A 22,564-nucleotide genomic window follows, 5' to 3' on the forward strand; every position below is an offset into this window, starting at 1 on the left:
TTAATGATATCTAAATATAGACAGAATCAAAGAAATTAACAAGTAACATCATGGTTATGACCAACAGAAGACAGATTTATATATGTCCAACACAAAATTTTTAAGTGTCAATTAAATTCATATACATACTAAAAGAATAACTGAAACACATAGGTATGGTTATATAGTATGTAAAACATGCTTTCAGCCTCTTCACAGATACCCAGCTTGAATGTTTCTGGCTTTAAAGACAGTAAACCACTGTTCCAGGTGAATCACTGTCTGCTTCTTTAGACTCAGGAAGTTTGCAGATCTTACCTACACTGCCATGTGAGTCACTCCCAGGAATAAGAAAGCAAGTTGCTTCAGTTGTTCCCGGCACGGGGAATTTTGACTCTGATCAGATGTCATAAAAAGCAATCTGAAGGTTGCAGAATCACTTTAAATGAAAAAAAGCTAATATCCAGAAATGATTTCTATTACTACCTTTTTGCAAGAAATAGTTTTATGCCTGTTTTAGTTTCAAGATGGATTTTTGAGGAGCTTAATGCATTCTGAAGACGCAGCAAAGAGACAAACAGAGCACAATAATGACGACAGGTAAGTCATTCTCTAGTTCTGTCAAAAAGGTTTAATAGAGTATTCGTTACATGCTTAAATATATAAACATCACCCTGTTTTACCACTCTTAAATAAGTAGAAAACTTAAAATGTCACTAGTTAAAAATGTTTTGAATGATAAATTAGACATCACATTAAATGTGAAGTCTTACAGTTGCAGCCAGATATGAGATTTCACTAATCTTCAATCCATTCAAAATGTCATGAAAACGAATTGTATTTTCTATTTCCAAGAGTTTAAAAGACCAATAATATATTGAATTGTTTCCCGTACAATACTTATGCAAGTACAGGAGCTCAAAGTCTCACTAAAATGCCATTTCTTAAAGGTAGACTAGCTAATATTGAAAAAAAATTCCATACATTTCAAATTAGTTAGAAAAGGTTTATGTTCAATTCTTTTCACCTCTTTCAAAAAAAGAGGAAAATATATTTGCAGTCTGTTAATTAGAATATGAAGAATAAGAGCTCCCTTCCTTCTTAATCTTCTGAAATCATGTTAGAACTTGTTAGCTTTAAGAGTCATTTGGAAGAATCACATAGTTATTAAACAACTTAGCAACAGTATGAGCTGTACTTCTAAATTCAGGAGGCAAGTCTATGTCAATCTATGACACTTTTAAAAAACCTCTCTCACTTAATAATTATTCTACCACTTGAATAATTATTCTAAGATTCCAAGGACTCCAAGTAAGAGAGAGACTATAATTTCTGTATTGTTAAAAAGGATGCGTGTTACGTATTACGTCAAATGTACTGTAGTAGACTATAACCTCTTCCTGCGTTACACATTTGCTTTTATTAGAAAAAGGGGTTTGTTTGCTTTTTTTTTTTAAATCAGGTGGTATTTGGAGATTTTGCAATTTGCTTTAAAACAATGTCTACATGGACTTTTATTACAAATGACAATCAGAGAACACATAGTCAGCCCTCAAAAGAAATTGTAGCAGTCAGATTATATGGAGACTAGGCCGGTACCGCTCTGAAATTAGGATTCAAGCAAGTGTTTCCTGATATTATTTACTCTTTCAGAGAGAAATAAGTCACCTCACAAAAGCCTTTAATTCTTTTTTTTAATTTAATTGTAAATGAGATTTGCTCTCACTCCTCTCATTGCTTACTCTGATGCTGAGGATACGCCTTAGATATTTCAGGTGGCGATTGATCTGTTTGAGAGACAGGAGGCTTGTCCTACATAGGTTTGAGGATGTGGCTTGGGTCCTACAAAGAGTAAGAGGCGATCAGAGGTGATAGGTGTTTGCAAATAGAGGAGATGAGATAGGCTAGAGTGGGGAGTTTGTTTGCAGTGTGTAAATGGGTTTCAGAAACAGAAGGAATATTTTCGTCTTATGGGTGTGGGAGAAAAACTGATTGTCACAAGTGTTGCACTTCCTGCTCCTCCCATGGCCATTTTTGTCTTCCTTCCTCCTCCTCCATTTCTTCCAGTTTCCTTTCACATTACAATTTTGCCATCTCATTCCTAGTCCCCAGTCCCTAACTGCTAGTGTCTTCCTGAAGGGTAGGGAGAGGAGAGAACCCTGGGTCCAGGTGGTTCACCTGCACAAGTCAACCATTCATGCACTAGCACGCGATCATGTCTGAGCTGTTCCGAGCACCAAAGGTCCTCAGGCACTCTGGGCTTTGGAACAGCCTAGACTGCATTGTTACTACATGAACAACTCACGTGGGAAGTCATTTTGGAGATGATGCAACACTGAACCCTGCATTCCTTTAAATTGCACAGGGAGTAGACACCAGAAAGGTGAAGCAAGTGTGTCAAATATGTTTAGTCTGAGATTTTTGTCCTGTTAAGCATCTGGTTTGCTAAATATAAGCATCTGCTGAATAGAAGGACAAGTGGACTCTACTGCTTCCCAAAATATACTTTAGTAAAACTACCCAATTAACTGGTATGGGGGAATTTCCTTTCTGTTATTGGACATCCCAAGGTTGTTTGATCTCTTTTTGTGAGGAGAGCTCCCTGTTAAGTCATTTATAAGTTTAAATTTATTTGGTTGACCAGAATAAACAGTAATTTAAGTCAGCCAAGAGAGTAGTATTGGAGGCTGTGATGTAAGATTTATAATCTAATAAAGTATAATTAAATAAATAATCTAGTAAATTGAAGAAGAGGTGCTAATGATGTTTCTGTGCTACAAAGAAAGGACATGAAGTGCCTCTTTAAAGTCCTCCACATCAGCTTCAAACACATTGTTTTCTCAGAAAGCAACTGGGTTAAATGGAATATAAGTCCAACTGCTGATAGTGAAGGCAGAGAATCCTATACTTTAGTTGTCAAGCACCCTCCATTATAAAATATTCTTGCAACCTTGTCTTAAAATATTCAACCTGCCTCTTTCTCCCTCCCACATTGTTGATAATGTGCCTTTGAAATACTGCCAGAGCAAGCTTTTGAGTTCGAGAAGTATCTTTTCTTTCTTCCATGAAATTCATTCAGATATGGTTGAAATATAAAGTATTGCAAACACACAGAATTTATTTTTCCCTCTTTAAATAAAATTTCAGGAAAAGTCAGTATTAAGAATGCCATGAAACCTTAACTCAGACCCGTTGGGTATATGCACTAGGATACAATCTTTAATTACATGCTCATATACTATTTTTTCCACAAGATCCCAGCCAAATTCAGTGCACAGGAGGGTGCACAAGAAGCCAAAGTAATGTTGCCTGTGCAACCATAAACCTAATATTTTCTAACTTTCGCATGCTCAATTCTCCAATATCAATAATGATTTAATGTATTTTGTATGTAATAATTATTACTTCCGAATAACTTTGAAAGATCACTTAAATGGAATACAGATTATATGTATTTAAAAGAAGGTTCTGCTTGATGACAGTGAAGTAGCTTGGCATGAGATTGCTCCCCACCAAGGAACAACATGGAGGAGAGCATAAAAGACAAGCATATGAAGAGAATGTCAAGGGAGTAGTTAAGAGAGAGGCTTGGTCAAAGTGAAGAGGATGAAAAGATTACACAGAGATGTATGCAAAGTGAGGTGTTGTAAAGAGCCTTGCCAGGAAGAACTAGAAATGTCAACTTGATGCAGAGGACAAAGGGAAGCTAATAAAATAAATTAAAATAGGGATATTACATGGTCCAAGCACCAAACAAGGCAGCTTTTTCTTTCAGTCATGTTGTAGACAGATCAAAAAGAGTAAGGTCTGAGAGAAGGAGGTAGATGTCCAAGGCATAGTCAAGAAAAGGGTGGATTTAAAACTTGTATGTTTTGGCAACAGACTGGATATGAGGAGAGAAGATGAGAGATAGGAACAAAGAGGATCAAACTGGGTAAAGAGGAGGATAATGAAACACCAACAGTGATGCAGAAGAAAGGGAAAGAGGAAAGGATAGAGGCAAGGAAGGGGCTATGTGATGGAAGAAGTTAAACTTTTGCCATTAAGTTGGTGGCGGAACATACAAAAGCTATCAGAAACAAAAGGAAGTGCAAAACTGAGCAAAGGGGGAGGTCAGAGGAGATGAAGTTTTTTGGGGAATCATCTGCTTAAAAGTGGATTTTGAAACTATGAAAAGAGATGTGGTCACCAAAACAAACTGCAATGGAATGAAAAGAGGGGTTCCGAGATAAGAAAACTAAATGAGTTACTAATGTGAAAGACTCCAGGACAAAACCCTAAGACAGAAAGACACTGTCAAAAAAGGTCGTTTCCTTCCCCTTTTGAATAAACAACAAAGCAATAGAAAAGGTGCTGAATAAGCATTAGACGTTACTGATGAGAGAGGGAAAAAGCATGAACGAGGAAGCAAGAGAATTTAAGGGGACAATTTAATCAGTCAGAAATGGTTTTGCTGAGAAAAAGTATGAAAGTTGCATCCTTTATATGAGAGATTCTCAACATAGATTCTAAGAAGGCTCTTTGTGAGGCTGCATCATTACCTGCAGAAATGACTAAAGACAGGAAGACAGGAGAGGCTATTACATAGTGTTTATTTTCTGTGCTCAGGCTACAATAGGAATGAAAGCATATCCATGAGCTAATAAGGGGCTGACAGATGCAGGAGGAGTTGCACAGCGACATCCCAAAGCCTGACACCATTCAACTGAACTCCTCTGTCCTCCCTAGGAAAAAAACCTGTCAACCGCACAATGGAATAGCAGGCTATGCCTGCGGGTGATTCTCGAATTGATTTGTTCTAACACACAAAGCCAAAAAAAGGCTATGTTTAGCACTGCATCTCTTATAATTTTGCCCTTTTTTTAAACACAATATCCTCTGCTTAGAGCAGATTAAAACATTGAGTCTGGAGCAAGTATGGGACAACACAAAACACCAACACGCACACTGAACATGCAGTAGCTATTTCCACTTCACTCTGTGACCATGAAATACGGCCAGCACACCAAAACACCAAAAAATATTTCATCAACACACCATCAAGCCATTATGCATGTTTCAGGAGAAAGATAAAATCACCAACAGTGTATATGTAACCGCCACCAGGCAGATTTGACCTGGGACCTCGGGAGCGGAGTATAAGAGCCTCTGTCCTCTGAGCTAAAAGCCAGCTGGCTCCCAGCCCATGCTGTAAAGGTCTCTTGATCTTAACTGTTGCCGTGATCTAGGTACCACTTGCATTGCTCAGTAACCACACTAGGTGTGTGGTTTACTTGTACACAAAAGGTATTAAATCAATGGTTACAAAAACACCGCTTTATTGGACTACGCACATGCTCTGCATAAAACATAATATGCTCCTGAAGGAAAATGTTTAGAAGTTGTCTAAAGAACATATCAAGAGACAAGAGAGAGAGAAGGAAAAGATATTTTGAAAAAAAATTGATCCCTAGCAAAAAACAATAGGTAAACTACAGCAGCAAAGAAATCAATATAGAAAGTTAAAGTTAACATCTGAATGAGAACATTTTGAAGTATATTAGTCAACAATAACAGTAGAGAGCAAAACAAGAAGTTAAGGAAAGAGGACTTGTAAACACATGTAACTAGCAAACATTACCCCATTTCCCAAATTGACCAGAGGAAAGCACTGTATCTCAAGAAGCAGTGCCTTCAGCTACTTGGAGGTTTAAATAAGCTCTTACTAAATTATTAATATTATACAAAAGAAAAACTGATATTTCATAAGAATAGATTCGAAGTTTGAAAGAACCTAAGGTTTAGGGATGGCAGAAGTGTTATCAACATAGCTTTATAAAAAAAATTGGTTCCCATAAAAAATAAAATTTAATCTGGGAAAACATATGCCCTAAGGACATATACCTTTGTTCGTTCATGTTGCTGTACACATCTCCAGGCACACTGAACTCAGTACTAGGCTGAAAGAAAATCATTCATATAAAATAGCACAGTTCTTTTGTCTGACTGTTCAAAACACTGTTATGCAAGCTCTGGCAGTATTAACAGTGAATATGAGAATTTGAGGTACAGTATTTTATCCAAGCTTTGTGAAGCGGATATACATATTTTACACTTAGAAACTTTGGGTGACTAACTCATCTCACAATTCAACATAGAACTTACCGAAAAAAGTTCTCTGTATTGTATCCTTTCCCAACTGCCATCCTCATCTGGTTCCAGCACTGCTCCATTTAATCAGTACACTCAAGATAAAAAAAGGTTCTAAATAACAAAAACATCTTCCAAAAGCTTCTATCCTCACTTCACTTTTAAAGACATAGGTATCTTGTGTCTAAACCCTTTTTTGCCTCCTATAACTTCCTGGTTTATAACAGTCCAATTACCAGTTTTTGAAATTTCACTTGCATACAGTATTAGCTTTTTGCTGCTCTGCAGTGAAGCCTTTGTCCACAATGGACTTGAGGAGTGTCATGTAGAAAGAGCCAAACTTTACTCAGCTATAAGTGTAAAGCTAGAAGTATCAATTATATGACTCTGAATTTAAACCAGCATAGATGAGAGCACAATCTGACACTAAAAGCAGGTCTAAGAAGAACCATTTGCCAGCATAGCTATGTTTGAGTGTTTGTTGACTTAGCTAAGCCAGTAAAAGCCACATTGTCTATGCAATTATGTTGGTATAAGAGTACTTACACTGCCATACCTGATTTCACTTGAAGGACTTGCAATAAGTTATACCAGCAAAAGTGCAGTTACCAGTATGAGGTATGTTCACAATAGAAGCACTTTGCCCATATATCAATCTCATCTATGTGTGTGTTCTAATACCACATTCATCACTGTCACATCTGAGTGTCTTTCATTAGTGCCTCATTTCTCAAACTGTGGATCCCGATTCCCCGGAGGGTCGTGATATCACAAAGTTTGAGAACCCCTGCATTAGTTCGGCATTGCTTAATGCACATCTCATGCATTTGTTCTCTCATTCCCTCCTCAAGGGAAGAAACACATACAGTGAAATGCCTTGGTTTGGTAGAGTATATGGGAGGGGGGGATTTCTTTTTTCTTAAATATACACATTGCTATGTAGTTACGTTAGAGAAGGCAGGTAAATGAAATGCACCTAACAGCTGAAATGGAATGTGTGGTTAATGATGGTTTTTAGTTCTCATGGAGTAAGCCTCCTGAATCTTGGCGCAGCCCTTAAGATAGCTTTGTCTCCCCCGGATACAAGCTTTACCCTTAATGGTCAGTTCCATTATGCCAGAGGAGCACAGTTGTTAACCATGCTCTCCATTCTAGAACTTCAGGCAGTCTCCTAGGTATCCCAGACGCAAGCCACAGAATGCCTTTAAGGCACAGTATGTACAGCATTTCATGTGGTCAAAGCACACCTACTGTAGCTCTGGCTGAGGGCTGCTAGATACCAGGCGCTGAACAACAGCAAGGTAGGCACCTTAAAATTACTCTAGAGAGGCCCAAATTATTCTCTACATCTAGCCTCTGTTAGGCTCAGCAGGATCCAGTTATAACTCCTTCATTCTCAGGCCAGGTCTAAACCAGAAGTGCTATAGGCTACAAGGGCAAAAGCAAGTAAGTACCTACCCCAACCCCTCATACCCAGACCTCGCGCACACATGCCCCACTTCCACCAACATCCCCATCCCTGTCCTACTCACTGGCAGCTCTGTCCCACACACTGAACCCCTCATTTTTGTTCCCACCCTAGAGTCTAAGGGGGGGTCCCCAAAATGCACTAACTCCAGAACCCCAGAAAAGTAAATCTGGCCTATGGGAGGCCCTGAACCTCAGTCCTCCCTGTCCTTCTCCCTCGTCCCATGGGGCTGGAGTGCCAGAAGAATTGTGTGTCTCAGTTGGGGGCCACATCGGTGAGGGTTGGGAGTTTTTGGAGGAGTTTTTTTGCTTTTCACTTGTTTGGTCCCCAACTGATTCTTTGGGGCAGTGTCCCCCGACCCAAAAAAGGTTCCCCAGCCATACCATAAAGAAAGAAAACATGGAAACCTTTTGTGCTGGACATAATATTTTACTTCATTTTAAATGAAGTTTGATAAAATAACATGAGAAAGTAAAAACATTTAATCTGTTTAATAATTTAAATTAAACTGTTCTCCCAAGCCACAATGGGTTCAGAAAAAATGGTCACCATACCCAGCCTGCCCTAGCCTCCCCCCCCCAGCACACAGATCTGTGAATAAGTTAAATCTTGGTATGCCATTTCTGAAAGATTGCCAACCTCTGCACTATAAGGTAAGATCTGCAGATTTCTTTATTAATGAAGACGCTGTAAGCAGGACTATCATTGAGTTTAAAAAGTATCATCGGTGTTTGGACCTGTATACAGAGGTGAATAAGTCAAATCTCGTCACTCCACCTCTGACAGGTTGCTGATTCCTGTTCTAGATGGACAATGTCAATATGTTCTAGAGGGACAGTGAAAGTTTTTTATCCACAATGAAATAATGCAGCCTGGAAAATGTACAGTGTAAGCTTCTTTTAGTACCTTGGGCTATGTGCCTCAAGTCTGCCCTTTGACATCAGAACTTCGCTGAGTATTTCCTAATGTTACGAGAATACTTTCGTGAACTCAGAGCCGGTGAGAACAGGTGGTGGGTGAGATGGGATTGAAGAGAGTTTAGGAAAGCTGTTCTGAGATTAGACCAGTTTTTGAGGAAGTTCTACTGCTCTCTGGTTGAGTGATGAAGTGCGGTGTTGGAGGATCTTAAGAAGAGATGAGATCAGGGTTGAGGGTAAGTCCAAGGAGGAACTAGGAGACCAAACAGGATATTTTGCACAGAATACAGAAATGCGCAAGACATTTTCTGTGCATGAGAAAATGGTTCCTACTTCTAGGCATAGCTAAGGAGACTGCCACTACGTTCTAATGAAACTGTACTTCAGAGAGAAAATACATGAAATAATACACCCTGGGTAAGCTTCTCTTGCCCTTTGCACTGCTGATTACATAAGAACATAACAATGGCCTTACTGTATCAGACCAAAGGTCCATCTAGCCCAGCGGTTCTCAAACTTTTTGGCCTGTGGCCCATCTGGTTCAATGTAAACCTGAAAAATCAGTTTGGGACCACACAAGCGAGATGCAAAAAAACCTCCTCCAAAACCCCCCAACCCTCACTGATGTGGCCCCCAGCTGAGACACCTCTCTTCTCTAGTGCCCCAGTCTCACAGGTTGAGGGGAAGGGAAGAGGGGAACGGAGGCTCAGGGCTTCCCATAGACCAGGTTTACTTTTCTGGGGTTCTGGAGTTAGTGGATTTTATGGACCTCCTTAGACTCTGGTGTAGGGACAAAAATGAAGGGTACAGTGTGAGAGAAAGGGCTGCCAGCAAGCAGGACAGGGATGGAGTGCAGGATCTGGGAGGGAGGGAAGGAGGTTGCAGAAGAGGGAGAGGATGTGAGGTCTGGGTGGGAGGTAGAGTACAGAAGCAGGTTGGGAGGAGGGTGTCTGGCCAGGTGGAGGGAGCAGGAGCAAGGAAATGTGCAGTGTGTAGCCAGCAGAGGGTGCAGCAGCAACGGGGATGCAGGAACAGGGTGGGAGTGTCTGGTCAAGCCAGGGAGGAAGGGGCAAGAGCAGGGCAGGGTGTTCAGCCAAGACGAAGAGTGCAGGAACAAGGAAGGGTATCAGAGCAAGCTTGGAGTGTGGAGTCTTGGCAGGGGGAGGGGAGTGAGGAAACTGGAGTGTGGAAGGGTCTGGGCATGAGGGTGGACCTTACCTGGCTTTGCGCCCCATTGCAGTAATGACTATGGCCACACTGTCCTGGGCCATCTTTAAGGGAGGCCCCACTGCTGCTGCCAGGGCCCACATAGTCCAGGGCCAGCCCCAGAACCCCCACTGCCGCAACCCACGGTCTGGAACCAGCCCCAGAGGCCCCAGCTGTAACTGCCGTATGATTCTGGGCCATCTCTGGACCACGTGGCCACAGCAGTGGCGCATTCAGCCTTCGGGGCCAGTCCCTGACTGCATGGCCATGGCAGCAGCACCTCTGGTCCTGGCCAAGTTGCCTCTGAGGAGCCTCAGCCCCAGCGCTACTTCCTCCAACTGTAGCCTAACCTGCTGCAGGGAGAAGGGAGCGCTCTCCAGCAGCTGCATGTGGGAAGTGGGGCTGAGCTCCCTCCCATATGCCACTGAAAATCAGCTTGCGTACCTTAAGTGGCACACATGCAGTAGATCGCAGACACCTGCTCTAGTATCTCTATCATTTTTAGATATATTTAAAAAAACCTCCACAAATCTTGCCCCCAGCCTTTCAGTTTCCCATGTGCAATCATTTGCCCTGAAACTTTGGCATTCGATTTTTCTCGACCTCTTAACAAATGATAGCTACAAACATTACCTGGCAAAATATCACACAGCGTGTTTGTTATACTTGGCTCCTATTTGAACAGAGTAATTGGAATGCTTTCTCTAATTTCTACAGCTCTCAAAAGTGTGCTAATCCCGTAACAGTAAAAATACAAAAACGTGGTCTCTAATGATCCATTTTGGGCATTACACAGCTAGCAAACATAACAAGCAAGAGTGGCAAGCAGAGAGGAAGTGCAAGGGTTACAGAAATAAGACCAGATGGTTACTCAGTTATGTTGCATGAACATCCCATTACAGCTTTCTGTCTTTTCCTTTAAATGAAAATTAAGCTTTGTTATAGACAACATGTAAGACATGTATTTTCATGAAGAACCTGAGCAGAGGTGGGGAGGGTAGAGTGGCCTGGTTAATGGACTGGAGATCATTCCGAGCATAGAAAAAGGGACAGGAATGGGAGGGGAAGAAATAAACAAAGGAAGCATTGAGAGTTGGTTCCAGTAGTGAAGCACAGGAGTGGAACAGGGGTGCTTGTAAAAGTAATGTGAACAAATATGCTGTATTACATTGCAACTTATATTGTTTTCTTTTAAAAAATATTGTGTATTAATATTTAACATTAAGTAGCTTGTAAAGAATAGGTTCTCTTAGGTAAACAAATGAACATGCATGCAGCCAACCAATGATAAATGTAATATTCAATCTCTTTTTTCCACGGCTTAATACTTAAAACTTTTCAACCAATATGAATGGTAATGACTGGAATAATTGTCAAATGCAATACATCGATCAAGTTATACTGTAGTTAACACGTTTTACATTTAAAATAATTATGACCCAACATATGCAATCTAGACCTGGGAAAACAAAAGTTGTAAGATAAAATTAAAAAGTAGTGAATTAAAGTTCAGAAAAAGAGCAATGAGATTTACAGATCCCGATTTTCCACCACATATTTTCTAAAACTGTTCCATTTGCAACATTTCCTAAAAAGGTCAGGGAATTCAAAGATGTGGTAGTTAGAAACACAATTAACTAAGCCCATATATCCCTATGTAATATTTTGTAACTATGATTTAAGTTCTTGTATGAGGTTATGTCAATCATGCACATAAACTAGTCTATCAACATTACTAGTAAAAGATTACACCATCTATGCAACAATATGTACTTAACCTACATTTATTGAAACTGTCAAGGTTTTATTTTACCAACACTAAACACACACACAACCAACCAGAGACAAACAACAAAAATGCTAAAAATCATGATGTAAATTTTTAACTGAGTAAAGGTCCAAGTTCTACTGCACCCTTAGCTGACCAGGCATGAAGGACCAATGGAATTGCAGGGGTATACATATTTATAAGATATGCAGAGGTATACATATTTATAAGATAAAAGATTTGACATACCTGAATGGAATGAAATTGGCTGGGGGAGGGAGGAAAGGACTTTCACTGAAGCTGAGGTTACTGGCAATAAACTATGGTAATACAGTGAAGACCAACTTTGTCCTTCACAGAAATACAATATATACATGAAAAAAGAGACTGTTCTGAAAGCTGATAAAGTCAGTCACCAACTACATGATATCTTGTAGCATTTCCATCAACATCTGCTCCAGCTCTTCCTTTTTACAAGGAAGAGAGTCTTCATTTCCAAGTCTAAAGGGGCAATAATATGTGGAAGTGTGTGAATTCTGGGAATATTATGTTTCTTCTCACATCATCAGAAGGATGACATTTCCTGTAAAATGGGCTGCTTTAAAGCAATGAGGTTTGAAAGTACACTAGGATAAGAGCTAGGCTATATGGATCAGACCACAAGATCCATCTAACCCAGTATCCTATCTTCCAACAATGGTGAATGCCAGATGCTTCAAAGGGAATCAACAGAACAGATGATCCATCCTGTTGCCACTCTCAGCTTCTTGCAAACAGAAGCTAGGGACATGAACCCTGCCCTGGCTAATAGCCATTGATGGACTATCCTCCATGAACTTATTTAGTTCTTTTTTAAACGCTGTTGTAGTCTTGGCCTTCACAACAACCTCTGGCAAGGAGTTCCACAGGTTGATTATGCACTGTGTGAAGAAATATTTCCTTTTGTTTGCTTTATATCTGCTGCATACTAATTTCATTTGATGACCTGTAATTCTCAAAGATAAGCTTACAGTTCTCATTTATCAACTCCACCTTTCTGACACATACGGTTAGTAATAGTTGTTTCTGTTTGGTTGGTTGGATGGTTGTGACTGTGCTGCATACTGAGTGGATGTTTTCAGAGAACTATCCACAATGACTCCAAAAGCTCTCTCAGGTAGTTGTAACTAAATTAGTCCCCATCATATTATAAGTGGAGTTGAGATTATTTTTTCCAACATGCAATACTTTAAATTTATCAACATTAAATTTCATTTGCCATTTTGTAGCCCAATCACTTAGTTTGATGAGATCTTTTTGAAGCTCTTCACAGTCTGCTTTGGTCTCAACTATCTTGAGCAATTTGGTATCGTGCAAATTTTGCCACCTCAAAGTTTACCCCCCTTCTCTAGATCATTTATAAATCAATTGAACAGGATTGGTCCCAGGACAGAGCCCTTGGGAATACCACTAGTTACCTCTCTCCACTCTGAAAACTTACCATTTATTCCTACCCTTTGTTTCCTGTCTTTTAACCATTTATCAATCCACAAAAGAACCTTTCCTCTTATCCCATGACAACTTACTTTAAGAGCCTTTGATGAGGAACCTTGTCAAAGGCTTTCTGGAAATCTAAGTATACTATATCCACTGAATTCCCTTTGTCCAGATGTTTATTAACCCAACCACCCCTCCCCCCAGAACTCTAATATATTAGTAAGGCATGACTTCCCTTTACAGAAAGCACGCTGACTTTCCCCAAACAAATTATGTTCGTCTGTGTGTCTGACAATTTAGTTTCTACTAATTTGCCAGGTACTGCCATTAGAGTTACTGGTCTGTAATTGCCAGAATGAGCTCTAGGGCCCCTTTTAAATATTGGCATCATGTTAGCTATCTTCCAGTCATTAGGTACAGAAGCTGATTGAAAGAATAGGTTACAAACCACACTTAATAGTTCTGCAATTTCACATTTGAGTTCTTTCAGAACTCTTAGGTAAATGTCAGCTGGTCCCGGTGACCTGTTATTGTTAAGTTTATCAATTTGTTCCAAAATGTCCTCTAAGAACACCTCAATCTGGGACAATTCCTCAGATTTGTCACCTAAAAAGAATGGCTCAGGTTTGGGAATCTCCCCCATATCCTCAGCCATGAAGACTGAAGCAAAGAATTCATTTAGCTTCTCCACAATGACTTTATCATCTCTGAATGCTCCTTTACATCTCCATCATCCAAGGGCCACACTGGTTGTTTAGCAGGCTTCCTACTTCTGATATATTTAAAAACATTTTACTATTACTTTTTGAGTTTTTAGCTAGCTGTGCTTCAAACTCCTTTTTGGCTTATCTTCTTATATTTTTACACTTAATTTGACAAAGTTTATGCTCCTTTCTATTTTCCTCACTAGGATTTGACTTCCACTTTTTAAAAGATGTCTTTTTATCTGTTACTTGGTTGTTACCCCAACTTGGTTGTTAAGCCACGGTGGCACTTTTTTGTTGGTTTTATTTTAAGGTATACATTTAAGTTGGTCCTCTACATGGTATCTTTGAAAAATTTCCATGTAGCTTGCAGAGATTTTACTTTTGTCAATTTAACTTTTAATTTTGATTTAATCCCCTCATTTTTGTGTAGTTTCCATTTCTAAAATTAAATGCCACAGTGTTGGGCTGCTGAGGTCTTTTCCCCACCACTGGAATATTAAATTTTATTACATTATTATCACTATTTCCAAGCAGACCAGTTATATTTACCTCTTGGATCAGATCCCGTGGTCCATTTAAGAATAAATCAAGAATTGCCTCTCCTCTTATGCATTCTAGAACCAGCTGCTCCAAGGAGTGGTCATTTAAGGTATCAAGAAATGTTATCAGAGCCCAAATTTTTGTGCTCTCTCTAAAGGCTGACCTCCCAAATGACTACACAATAAAAACAGACCATTCAGATGGCAAGTTCATGAGCAAAGAATTTAACATTTCCAAAAAAACTCCCCACCAAACTCCATGTATTAAGTCAAGATAAAACATCATCATACATTCTGTATTTATATCTATAAAATATATCTAATATATAAAAACACCAACAACAGATGAATATTCTGGCTGTGTATTACTTTTTTTAATTTGAAACACAGAAAATGTATATTGTATAGTATCTTAACTATTTTTCTCCATAGCACAAGATATAGCCAATCTTTTATTCAGGTATAATCATTTATATCTTGCAAGTTTATCCAGAGTATATAAAAGCTTAACATATTGAGACAGAAAATAACGAGAGGGTCCAGCGATAAAGAGCAGCAGCTCAAATTCGTCACTAGGAATTCCAAACTTGAGAATAGACTTAAGCATGTGATCATCCAACAAGGGATGGCATAAATCAAAAATTCTTCATCAAGGGAGATGTCGTCAATTGCCAGGGCTACTCATAAGGAAGAGATAAAATTGTTAAAGGTGCAATAAAAGGCATTTCAGCAGCTAGGACAACGGAATGAGCAAAGTAAAGCAGTTACATTTGTATATTAGCATATGTTTCTAACACCAGTCCATACTGGTGCACAGTACTCTAAAAGGTGCTTAGGAATACCGAGGGAAAACCAGAGTAAAAAATTAGGGAATACTTAAGTGGAAGAATACCTATGAAGTGTTTGGACTCATCTGTATTTACTATTCAGTTTTGTTTCTGAAATGCTGGAGATGCTGCTGTTGCATTAAAACTTCTGCTTATATTAATTACTTTTTATTTCCTATATTTTTCAGAAGTTCCAGCTGGAACAGCCCTGGCTGAGTCCCATGCCCATAAATCCTGTGTGTCTCCTGAGAAGCATTTCTGTTGAAAGTCAACAGCAACAAATATAATGGGGTTCAATTTGTCATACTGGAAAATACCAGGTACATTTAAAAGAATTCTGAAAAGTTAGCATTACTTACGAAATAATTTACAGTACTCCCAATTTAGAAATGGTTACTATCAAGAGAAATGTTTTTGAAGTCCCTATAAAAAAAGGCTAACAAAATACAGTATTACACCACAATTCCTCAATGGGCTTCCAATTTAGATTAATACACCACAAAAGTGCAAGGGAGGAGCAATTTTAAAACAATACAATTTGCCATTATTTTTAAAAGAAACATTTAATTATTAGGAGTCCGATGAAATCAGTCATTTAAATTATTAATAGTTAAAAATGGATGTTAGATGTTTATTCACAAATGCTTATGTGCAAAATATTAAAAGCCACAAACACTATAATTTTGTGCTTTGTGGAATTAAGTAAATTGAATATCGTATTTAGCCATTTAATAAGGGCCAAAAAGAATTCTTACCTTCCCAATTCTGGGTGAATAACTCATTTTAAATAAGAGACAATGCTCTGTTATGAAAAAGAGCCAAACAATAACCTATAATTAAGATCAAAAGTTTACTGCCAGTGTACTGGTAAATATAAGAGATAAATTCTGATTATACTGCACCTGCACAGGTTGTGTCAGCTAAATATTTACACACCTACATAAGCCATAATATCAGCACTGCAAAACAAATGACCTAGTCCTGTGAAATGCTGAATAGTCAGTTCCCTTTAGAGTCCAAGTGAATTAAGGTCAATCAGGAACCTGGTCCATAATTATTAATGTTAATTAACTATGGCTATGTCTACACTATGATATTTGCTGGAAGAGGTAATGCAAATGAAGCACGGATTAGCATTTTTTCGTGCTTCATTTGCATACTCTCTTCTGATATGTTTTTGTGCAGAGGAGGGTTGCGCAAAAACAAGCAGTGTGACTTTCTTTTGTGCAAAAACTCCCTTTTGCGCAAGATCGTTATGACTCAAAAAAGGATGTATAACGATCTTGCGCAAAAAGGGGTTTTTGCACAAAAAGGAAATGGCTACACTGCTTGTTTTTGCGCAAAAAACACATCAGAAGAAATTATGCAAATGAAGCACGAGAAAATGCTAATCTGCGCTTCATTTGCATTGTCTCTTCCGGAAAACATCATAGATTAGACATAGCCTAATACAAATATTCCTCTGTCCATCTTAATTAGTTTGCTAAGTACTCTAAAAAGAGTATTAGTTTTGTCACTTTTCCTTATGGTCTATGCCATTCATTTATGTTCTCACTTGGAATACTGTACAACCTAATCTTTAGACTCACAAAATACTTTGTCTTAAAGGTACAGTCCCTACAAATATTTAATTTTCCTTCCATCTTTTAACTGAAAAGCAACTTTATGATTCTTTAAAATGTCCTGTTGTTGGTCAAAATAATAGGCATAGACAGGTAAAGAGACTGCACTCTGCCACTTTGTTTATGTCTGGCCTCAGGCACATCACTACTCTAAATCCAGTTCTCGGTTCTAGCTTTCTCAGACCAGATGTAGGTAAGCAACTGAAGTGACATAAAGCCACTTGCCAGCCTCTGAATAGGGTGGCTGCTTTGGCATGTGTCTAGTTGTTTATGACCCTATGGACTACTCCAGCAGCCAGGAATAGCCATAGCACAGAGATCGTCTTTCTAATAGAGTGGGGGTCCCGGTATGCCCATTGTGCTACACTTATGGACCTTTCTCCTAACCTATGTTTATGGACACTTTGTTCCAATGAGCCCAACAAAGAATTAACCCCCCTGTATCTCAATCTCCTGCTGTCAGTTAAACAGAAATAATAATGCCCCTCATCTGACAGAAGTACTGTTTTGGTTAACAAATGCCAGTGTGGTATTCTGGATATTTAAAGTGCTATGCAGAAGTGTTTGATTATAATATAATAGCAAAAACAGATCACAATTTTATTAAACAATGGCAGGAAGATACCACATCAGTATCTGTATGCAGAGAGCCCTTGTGGCTAAGAACAAACCTGTTGGCTGGGTGATTCCACCCAGATACCTTGCTTGCTTACCTACTAAATCACAAGGCTTTTTATATGGGTGGCAAGCTATAATTCCACCCACAAATTCTACCTTTATGTGTATCTTGTGCCAAAAGAAACCACCCATTCTCACACTATCCTAGCCGAGCCTTACAAGGCAAAGATGCAAGGTAGAAAAGGCTGGCTCTCCTATCCAATTGAAGTACCCATTAAAATCCTCCAATTTCTGCTTATTATTCCACTGAGACTTAAACCCCACATTACTGTTCATGCAGGGGCCATCGTCTTTCTTCCATGTGACCCTACAACCAAGCACATTTGACTCAGAGGACAGAAGGATATTTTCAGCCTAAAAGATAGCACACAGTATATTCTCCATCTCATGCCTCGGTGTACTTATTTACCCCACAAAAATGAACTGAAGGGTCAAATAAATTGACCTTGGCAGGAATTATGAATTGGGAACAAACACCAATGCAAAATTATAAAAAAATGTTTCGTGGGCATGTGTGCATCCCACTTTTTTTTTTACTTTGCAGCAGAATTTAACAAATGACTTCATATGAACGAACATTTTCCTCAGAAAGTATCTGAAGAGTAACAGAAGTTCAATTACTATATAAGAAATATGAGAATTCTGTCAAGATTTTTGTTAATAGGGCAATGAAGGAAGCTTTCCTAAGTGATTCTTAGGAAAATATTTGCTATAGTAGCTTTGCTACAAGAGATGAAAGCTTGAAGTATCAGAAAAGCTGTGTTTAGAAATCCCTCCATGCATTCAGTTTATACACAGTAGATTAGTTCAAACCGTGATGTTTTCAGTATATTTCATTTAGCCTGCTATTAAAAGTAAATAAATGTAGTATACCCATGAGAAAAACTGGGAGCACTTGACAGGGAGGAGAGACCTCTCAATCTCAACAGCTCACACAGGTATCCTCAGGGCCTAGACAAGTCTCCTAGAACTCAATCCTACAAGAGGGAAAATAGTCACCAACAGTACTGTGGCGCTGGTACAGCAGAACCCCGGAGCTTGAGGTGGTTTCCATTATATACAGTTTTGTTCATCGGCTTTCAGCACCCCACTCTAAAAACTGTTTCAATACAATCCTATCCATGTTGGTAGCAGGTCTGCCATACCTCAATAGTGATAGGAATGTAGCCGTGTTAGTCTGGTGTAGCTGAAACAAAAAATAGGACTATGTAGCACTTTAAAGACTAACAAGATGGTTTATTAGGTGATGAGCTTTCGTGGGCCAGACCCACTTCCTCAGATCAAATAATGGAAGGAAATTGTCACAACCATATATACCAAAGGATACAATTAAAAAAATGAACACATATGAAAAGGACAAATCAAATTTCAGAACAGAAGGGAGATGGGAGGGGAGGTAAGTCATTAAGACAATGTCCTTTCTGGTGGCAATGCCCACAAAACAGATATTAGACAGGATCACAAAGAAAAAACAGTTTCTTGCCATTTCAACCAGAAAGGACATTGTCTCAACGACTTGATTACCTGTATCCTGCTTCAAAGACCTTTTCAGACCACACTTGAAAGAGAATCCTCTGAACTGTCATTCATGCTTAAATTCGACACTTTACGCCTAAGTTTAAACAAAGACATTAATTATTTTACCCATTACAAAGATAGCTTCCCCAATCATCACCTCTAATATCATTAGCTCACAGACATTTACCTTCACCCCCTCTCCCCATCTCCCTATTGTTCTGAAATTTGATTTGTCCTTTTCATATGTGTTCATTTTTTTAATATCCTTTGGTATATATGGTTGTGACAATTTCCTTCCATTATTTGATCTGAAGAAGTGGGTCTGGCCCACGAAAGCTCATCACCTAATAAACCAGCTTGTTAGTCTTTAAAGTGCTACATAGTCCTGTTTTTTGTTTCATACCTAAATATAGCTCAGACTGTAGCACCATACTTTCTTCCATGCTTGAGGGAGCAGGCATGTCACCACCATTGTTTTTAAATGGATAGCCTGGCTAAAAGCTGATCTTTCAGAGCTCCACCTGTCCCCAGCCTCACAAGACAGTGGGGCACTCTGTGCCCAGCTCAACAGCCCTCCTTCCGAGCAGCACCCTTAACCCTTCAGGTTCTTAAACAGTAAATCTAGAACTAATAAGGAGGGTGTTATGGGATCCCACCCCATAATGCAGTAACAGATGTACGATTTGTTGTTACATACTTTAGATGCTGAAGGATTCTATAGAAAAAGACGAGTATTATAATGATCCGTTTTAGCCACATGCATTGATTTTGTCCTCTTAATTAAATTATGGAAGTGTCCTCATGTTCCAGCTCTAAAGAAAAGCCAACGCTTTTAATATTCTGCTTTATTTTGTGGCTGACAAGTGCTATCTGCTTTTATTTTAAAATGTGTAATATTAAAGGCTATTGTATTAAATAAGCTCAGGTTTTCTAAACTGGTTCAGCTGAGAATCATTTGGGCTCAGCCAGTGATGATAATATGACAAGCTTTGGAGAACAGCTGCTGCAATCATTTGTTCAATTATCAAAACACACTTACATTATTTCTTCCCATCATTTGTATAGATGATCATCTGGGCCAAGACAACAGTATTTCAACTAATCACACAACAAGTCTACTTGGGAACTCCACACAAAATGAATTTACAACCATTGTTTTGCCAGTGCTTTACCTCATCATATTCCTGGCAAGCATCTTGCTGAATGGTCTAGCCGTATGGATTTTTTTCCACATCAGAAATAAAACAAGCTTTATTTTTTACCTCAAAAACATTGTGGTTGCAGATCTTCTAATGACACTGACATTTCCATTTAAAATAATTCAGGACTCAAGACTGGGACCACTGCGCTTCAACTTTTTTCTATGTCGATATTCCACAGTTTTGTTTTATGCAAACATGTATACAACTATTGTGTTTCTTGGACTTATTAGCATTGACCGGTACCTGAAAGTGGTAAAGCCATTTGGGGATTCCAAAATGTACAGTATTACTTTCACCAAGATTTTGTCAGCATGTGTTTGGGTTGTTATGGCTTTTCTAGCTTTACCAAATTTGATTCTTACCAATCAGAATCCAACAGTGAAAAATATAGATGACTGCTTAAAACTTAAAACTCCCTTGGGAGTCAAATGGCATAAAGCAGTAATTTATATCAATACCTGTATGTTTGTAGTAGTGCTTATAGTACTAATAGGATGTTACATTGCAATATCCAGGTACATATACAAATCAAGCAAGCAATTTATTAGCTCATCAAGCAGAAAACGAAAACACAACCAAAGTATAAGAGTTGTTGTGGCTGTATTTTTCACATGCTTTCTTCCATATCATTTGTGTAGAATACCTTTTACTTTTAGCCACATAGATGAATTTTTAGATGATTCAGCACATAAAATTCTGTACTACTGCAAGGAAATGACACTTTTCCTGTCTGCATGCAATGTGTGTCTGGATCCAATCATCTACTTTTTCATGTGTAGATCATTTTCACGAAGGCTATTCAAGAAATCAAATATGCGAACCAGGAGTGAAAGTATCAGGTCACTTCAAAGCATCAGAAAATCAGAAGTGCGCATATATCACGAATAAACGGATGTATGAAATTATCCTCAGAGAGACTTTTTGTTCATTTGCAAGAATATATTTGTAAAGCATGTAAATAATAAAATAATTCTTTTGATTATCTGTGTGCTTAACATATACTTAGCCAACAAAATCTGAATATGCATATCAGTGATAACCAAATATTTAATTTTTATTCACTTCAACTTGCAATGTAATTTTTTAAAAATTACAAATAGCTATTAGGAAGACTAGATAACAGATTCTCTAGTATTCAACATGTAATTTTTTAGCCTACCAGAAATCTTCAGCAACTTGTGCAACAGAATTTATGTACCTTTATATTAATGACCAAAAACAGTCCCATTAACCCATAGGCATTATTATTTTTTTTTTTTTTTTGGCTTGAAGTTTAGCTCTATTGACTATCACACTTAAAAACTGGAAAGAAAAAATTTGTCAACCTCTATTCTTATTGAATATACTCAGCACTCCTCCTCTGTAGAAACAAGCAAGACACTAAAGGCAGCATCTCATCCTAACCCAATTAAAGGGTGTTGCAAAAGGGTGGGCAGCACAATGAACGTAAGAATGGCCATATTGGGTCAGACCAATGGTCCATCCAGCCCAGTATCCTGTCTGTTGACAGTGACAGATACCAGATGCTCCAGAGGGAGAGAACACAACAGGTAATCCTCACATGATCCTTCCACTGTCACCCACCTCCAAAGAAAGAGGGGCTAGGGACACCATTCCCACCCATCCTGGCTAATAGCCATTGATAGGCCTAACCTCCATGAATCAATCTAGCTCTTTTTTGAACCCTGTTAAAGTCCTAGCCTTCACCGCATCCTCTAGCAAGGAGTGTCACAGGTTGACTGTGCGCTAAGTGAAGAAAAACTTCCTTTTGTTTGGTTTAAACTTGTTACCTATTAATTTAGTTTGATGACCCCTAGTTCTTATATTGTGGAAATAAGTGAATAACTTTTCCTAATTCACTTTTTCCACAACAATCATGATTATATAGACCTCTCATATCCCCCTTAGTCTCCTCTTTTCTAAGCTAAAAATTCCAAGTCTTTTTAACCGCTCTTCATACGAGACCCCTTCCAAGCCTCTAATCATTTTTGTTGCTCTTTTCTAAACCTTTTCCAATGCCAATATCTCTTTTTTGAGATGAGGGGAACACATCTGTATGTAGTATTCAAGGGGAGGGTTTATATGGAATCAATAAGATATTTTCTGTTTTATCCTGTATCTCCTTTTTATGGTTTTACTAACATACTATTTTTTTTTTTTGGTTGGTTGGTTAGGTTTTTTGACTGTGCTACATACTGAGTGGATGTTTTCAGAGAACTATCCACAATGACTCCAAGATCTCTCTCGAGTAATTGTAGCTAAATTAGTCCCCATCATATTGTATATATAGTTGGGATTATTTTTTCCAACGTGCAATACTTCACATTTATCAATATTAAATTTCATTTGCCATTTTGTAGCCCAATCACTTAGTTAGATGAGATCTTTTTGAAGCTCTTCACAGTCTGCTTTGGTCTCAACTATCTTGAGCAGTTCAGTATCATCTGCAACTTTTGCCACCGCAAGTTTTACCCCTTTTTCTAGATCATTTATAAATAAATTGAATAGGATTGGTCCCAGAACAGAGC

At 38.6% G+C, this 22,564-nt stretch overlaps 2 protein-coding genes across 2 annotated transcripts in view; one reads left to right on the top strand and one right to left on the bottom strand.

Annotated features, from left to right (window-relative positions):
- Window positions 1-22,564, bottom strand: part of MED12L (mediator complex subunit 12L) — a 479,380-nt gene that overhangs the window by 268,221 nt on the left and 188,595 nt on the right. The window lies entirely within an intron of this gene.
- GPR87 (G protein-coupled receptor 87) lies at window positions 164-21,018 on the top strand. The gene is made up of 3 exons (XM_075937733.2): window positions 164-579; window positions 15,205-15,336; window positions 19,900-21,018. The coding sequence occupies exons 2-3, from the start codon at window positions 15,303-15,305 to the stop codon at window positions 20,922-20,924; spliced, it is 1,059 nt and encodes a 352-aa protein (XP_075793848.1). The 5' UTR covers window positions 164-579; window positions 15,205-15,302; the 3' UTR covers window positions 20,925-21,018.

Source organism: Pelodiscus sinensis, chromosome 10 (assembly GCF_052426305.1).
Source record: "Pelodiscus sinensis isolate ZL-2025 chromosome 10, ASM5242630v1, whole genome shotgun sequence".
Classification (NCBI taxonomy): Eukaryota; Metazoa; Chordata; order Testudines; family Trionychidae; genus Pelodiscus; species Pelodiscus sinensis.

Excerpts from the sequence above, each read along its gene's own strand:
- GPR87 (XM_075937733.2), top strand. The coding sequence starts at position 15,303 with ATGGGGTTCAATTTGTCATACTGGAAAATACCAG. Across the intron at positions 15,337-19,899 it reads GTCATACTGGAAAATACCAG|ATGATCATCTGGGCCAAGAC; the intron begins GTACATTTAAAA and ends TCATTTGTATAG.